The sequence below is a fragment of the Neoarius graeffei genome, chromosome 16, assembly GCF_027579695.1.
Source record: "Neoarius graeffei isolate fNeoGra1 chromosome 16, fNeoGra1.pri, whole genome shotgun sequence".
Lineage (NCBI taxonomy): Eukaryota > Metazoa > Chordata > Actinopteri > Siluriformes > Ariidae > Neoarius > Neoarius graeffei.
This window is the reverse complement of record NC_083584.1, coordinates 51,447,756-51,452,247: the sequence shown is the minus strand read 5'-3', so window position 1 is coordinate 51,452,247 and position 4,492 is coordinate 51,447,756. Positions and strand designations below refer to the sequence as shown.

General features: G+C 46.0%; 1 protein-coding gene across 1 annotated transcript; it reads right to left on the bottom strand.

Moving 5' to 3' along the window:
- Positions 1–639: 639 nt before the first annotated feature.
- Positions 640–1,200, bottom strand: LOC132900249 (uncharacterized). Its single transcript, XM_060942261.1, has one exon. The coding sequence runs from the start codon at positions 1,198–1,200 to the stop codon at positions 640–642; it is 561 nt and encodes a 186-aa protein (XP_060798244.1).
- Between the last annotated feature and the right edge of the window lie 3,292 nt (positions 1,201–4,492).

The window sequence follows — 4,492 nt, the reverse complement described above, 5'->3', positions numbered from 1 at the left end:
GGTTGTATGGTTCTGAAATTTGGGAAGATCTGTGATGAAATCAATTGCCAGGTGTGACCAGAGGTGTTGGGGCATGGGCTGGGGTATCAATTTTCCTGCCAGAGGTGCCCAGGGTACCTTCACCTGGGCACAAGGAGAGCAAGAGGAGATAAATCAGTTAATGTCCATGCACATGTTCTGCCACCAATATTTAGCTTTGAATAACTGATAGGTATGTTGGCTGCTGGAGTATCCTTTGTCCAGAGAGGAATGTGCCCAGGTGATGAGTTGACCCTAGAGCTGAGGTGGTACATACTTCAGGTCTGAGGGGCAGTTTTCTGGGATGTGACAGGGTTGACCTTGCTCCAGTTCCTTTTCTATGTCCCACGTGAGAGCATTGATGAAACACTTGGGAGGTATGATGGATGTTGGTTCCTGGGCAGTAGTTATGAGAGAGTGTACTCTTGACAGGGTGTCCGCCTTTGTGTTCTTAAAACTGGGTCAATATGCAATTATGAATTGGAATCTGCTGAAGAAGAGAGCCCAGTGCACTCGATGGGGATTTAATCTCTTAGCTGACTTGAGGTATTCTAAGTTTTTGTGATCAGTGTATATGGTGAATGGGTTTATGGCTCCCTCAAACCAGTGTCTCCACTCCTCTTAGGCTAGCTTGATGGCCAAGAGTTTCCAGTTCCCAATGTCATAGTTCTGCTCTGCTGGTGTGAGTTTTCTAGAAAAGAATGTTACTGGCTGTAACTTGGCTTTCTCCCCAAAGCGTTGTAAGAGTACTGCCCCCACCCATGATTCAGATGTGTCTACTTCCATGATGAAGGGCTTCATGAGGTCAGGGTGTTTGAAAATGGGGGCCGAGGTGAAGGCAGACTTGAGCTGGGCAAATGCTGTCTCTGCCACTGGGTTCCACTGGAGGTGTTTAGGCCCTTTTTTTAGCAGGGCCATGAGGGGCGAAGCAAAGGTGCTGAAGCTCTGGATGAAGTGCCTGTAAAAGTTGGCAAAACCTAGGAATTGCTGGAGCTCCTTCACAGTTGTGGGGGTAGGCCATGTTGTCACTGCTGATACTTTGTCTTGAGCCATACTGACTCCCTCAGCATTGATCACATATCCCAAGGATGCAATTTGTGGCACATGAAATTCACATTTCTCTGCTTTGATGTATAAGTGATTATCTAGAAGCTGGTCCAGGACGACCTTCACATGCTCCATCAGAGGTGGAAAAACTGGATTGACAAAGTAAAAGTCCTGCTTAGGTTTTCCTTCTGCCTGTGCTCTCAACACAGGTGATTTCACCAATTAGCTCATCAACCTGGCTTAGGGGATGTGGTAATTAGGATCAGCTGGTTCATTGAATTGGCTGGAGCAAAAATGTGGCAGGGTTTTTACTTTCTGCACCCGGGTTTTTCCACCTCTGTGCTCCATGTGGCTCCTCTTGTCAGGAGAGTAGATGAGGATGTCATCAATGTATACAGTGACGTAGTGGCCGAGCATGTCCCTGAGCACATCATTGATTAGGCACTGGAAAACACTGGGCATGCAAGATAGCCCATATGGCATTACACAATACTTGAAGTGGCCAGAGGTTGTGCTAAACCCTGTTTTCCATTCATTCTCCTCATTGATGTGTATCAAATTGTAGGCACGTCTAAGGTCAAGTTTGATGAATGTTCATGCTGAGCGCAACTGGTCCAGGGCCAAAGAAACCAGAGGTGGGGGTAAGGATATTTTGCTTTGATCTGAGTTAGGCCTCAGTAGTCAATACAAGGCCTGAAACCTACTCCCTTTTTAAACAAAGAAAAACCCAGCTGATGCAGGTGATGTAGATAGATGGATTGTGGGTGGTAAAAGAGAGCAACTGGACTTGCTTGAAGATTCTTGAAGACATTTCACCTCTCATCCGAAAGGCTTCTTCAGTTCTGTCTGACTAATAGGGAGTATCAGGTATTTATCCTCTCATGGATGAAAAGCTCATCTAAGGTGCCGTTGAGTCATCCTGTTGGTGTGGGTCACTGGGGGCTGGGGATGAACGGCCTCGAGAGTTGTTAGGGTGATCAATGGATTGCCTGTTAGGGTGATCAATGGAATGCTGATTCTCTCTGTCCTCCTGTGAGTCACTGAAAACAGCTGGGTTTTGGTGTGCATTCAGTTGTCTGGGAAGTGTGCCAAGGACTGCATTGTAAGTGGCTGATAAATGATGTCTTAGACCCCCACCTCTGTTCAGTGATGGCCATTCCAGGTTGACAAAAATGGCTTCTTTAACTCCTCGCTCATACCAACTATCCTCTCTGGCTAAAATGCATACATTGCAATCCTGAAATGAGTGTCCTTTGTTGTTAAGATGAAGGTAGACAGCAGAGTCCTGGCCTGAGGAACTGGCTCTCCTGTGTTGAGCCATGCGCCTGTGAAGCGGTTGATTTGTTTCCCCAATATACGAGTCCATGCATTCCTCACTGCACTGAATTGCATACACTATGTTGTCCTGTTTGTGTCTGGCTATTCTGTCCTTAGGGTGGACCAGTTTCTGCTTCAGGGTGTTACTGGGTCTGAAATGTACCGGAATGTTGTGTTTGTAGAAGATTCTCCTGAGTTCCTCAGATAGACCAGAAATGTAGGGAATGACAATGTTCTTGCATTTGTTCCTGTTATCCTCCTTGTCCATTATGTTCCTTTTTCTGTTCTTGAAGAAAGACCAGTTGGGATACCTGCAGTTCTGAAGTGCTTTCTTGATGTGACTCTGCTCCTTCTCTTTTCCCTCTACCATTGTAGGGATGTTCTGAGCCCTGTGTTGGAAGGTCCTAAGGACCCCCAATTTGTGTTCCAGTGGGTGGTGAGAGTCGAAATGTAGGTACTGGTCTGTGTGTGTGGGTTTCCAGTAGACCTTGATGCTAAGGCTTCTGTCTTGTCTAATGTGTACATCACAATCCAAGAAGGCTAGACTATTCCCACTGACGTCCTCCCGAGTGAAATTGATGTTGATATCCACTGCACTGATGTGCTTAGAGAAGGCTTCCACCTCATGGGTTTTGATTTTAACCCAGGTGTCATCCACATATCTGAACCAGTGGCTAGGAGCAACTCCTGAAAAAGTGGTCAAAGCTTTATGTTCCACTTCCTCCATGTAAAGATTGGCCACAATAGGGGACACCAGTGAGCCCATGGTGCATCCATGCTTCTGTCTGAAGAAACTTTCATTAAACTGGAAATAAGTGGTAGTCAGGCAGAGGTCAAGCAGGGTGCAAATCTGGTCCGTGGTGAGGTTCGTTCTACCCAGTAAGGTGCTGTCTCAAAGGAGTCATTTTCTAACAGATTCAACTGCTTCTGTGGTGGGAATGCAGGTGAAAAGAGAAGTGACATCTTAGGAAACCATGGTTTCATCTGAGTCTAGTTTGAGGTCTGCAACTTTAGTAGCAAAATCTTGGGAGTTTTTGACGTGATGTGGCGTATTCCCAACAAGAGGAGCCAGGATGGTGGCTAGGTGTTTGGCAATGTTGTAGGTGACAGACTTTATACTGCTGATGATAGGTCTGAGTGGAGCTCCTTCCTTGTGAATACTACCACTTGGTAGTCATACCAACCTGACTACCACTTATTACCATAAGTTGGTATGAGTGAGGAGTTAAAGAAGCCATTTTTGTCAACCTGGAATGGCCATCACTGAACAGAGGTGGGGGTCTAAGACATCATTTATCAGCCACCTACAATGCAGTCCTTGGCACACTTCCCAGACAACTGGATGCACATGTAGTAAGTGGCAGTAAGGAGAGTTTAGTTTATGTCGACTACGCCACCCACGGGAGGTCTAATCGCCACCTGAGAAGTTACTGGTGCTCAGACACCAAGTTATCAGTCACCATGTCTTTTCACATCAACAAAAGGCAACCAGGTTCGTGCAAAGATGAATCAGAGACAAGGAGTTCTATTTCCAATCATACAAATGTTTATTTATTAACAATGTAAATTTAGTAACAATGTTCAGAAAGTGGAATTTAAAAATTGGCATACGCATTCACACCCATGCACACATTCCCGCATTCACACACCTGCAAGCAGTCGCACATTCACACACATGCCAGCAATTACACATTCGCACACATGCACGCAGTCACACACATGCACGCAGTCACAGACACGCACCAGTTGTGGGATAGATAGCAGGTTGTACCGGCCAACCTAAATCATACAAAAACACAATAAGCCAAATAAATGTAAAAAACCAAACTAGCAGGAAGGGCTTACCAGAGGGAGACTCCAGCAAGGAAGTGGGTCGGAAGGACCACACACACACACGAATGCTACACTGACCACCCAAGTGACACTACACTGCAAATAAAAGGTGAAGGACACAAAATACCCACCACCAGATGCTCGGGGCCCCCTACTGGCCGTCCCTGATCCTGCCAAAAGGAGAAAGGAAATAAAAAATACACAATAAAAACCAAACCAACAACGTACACTTGCACACTGCCGTTGTGCGCAGCCCCTTTCAATTAGGACCACCAAG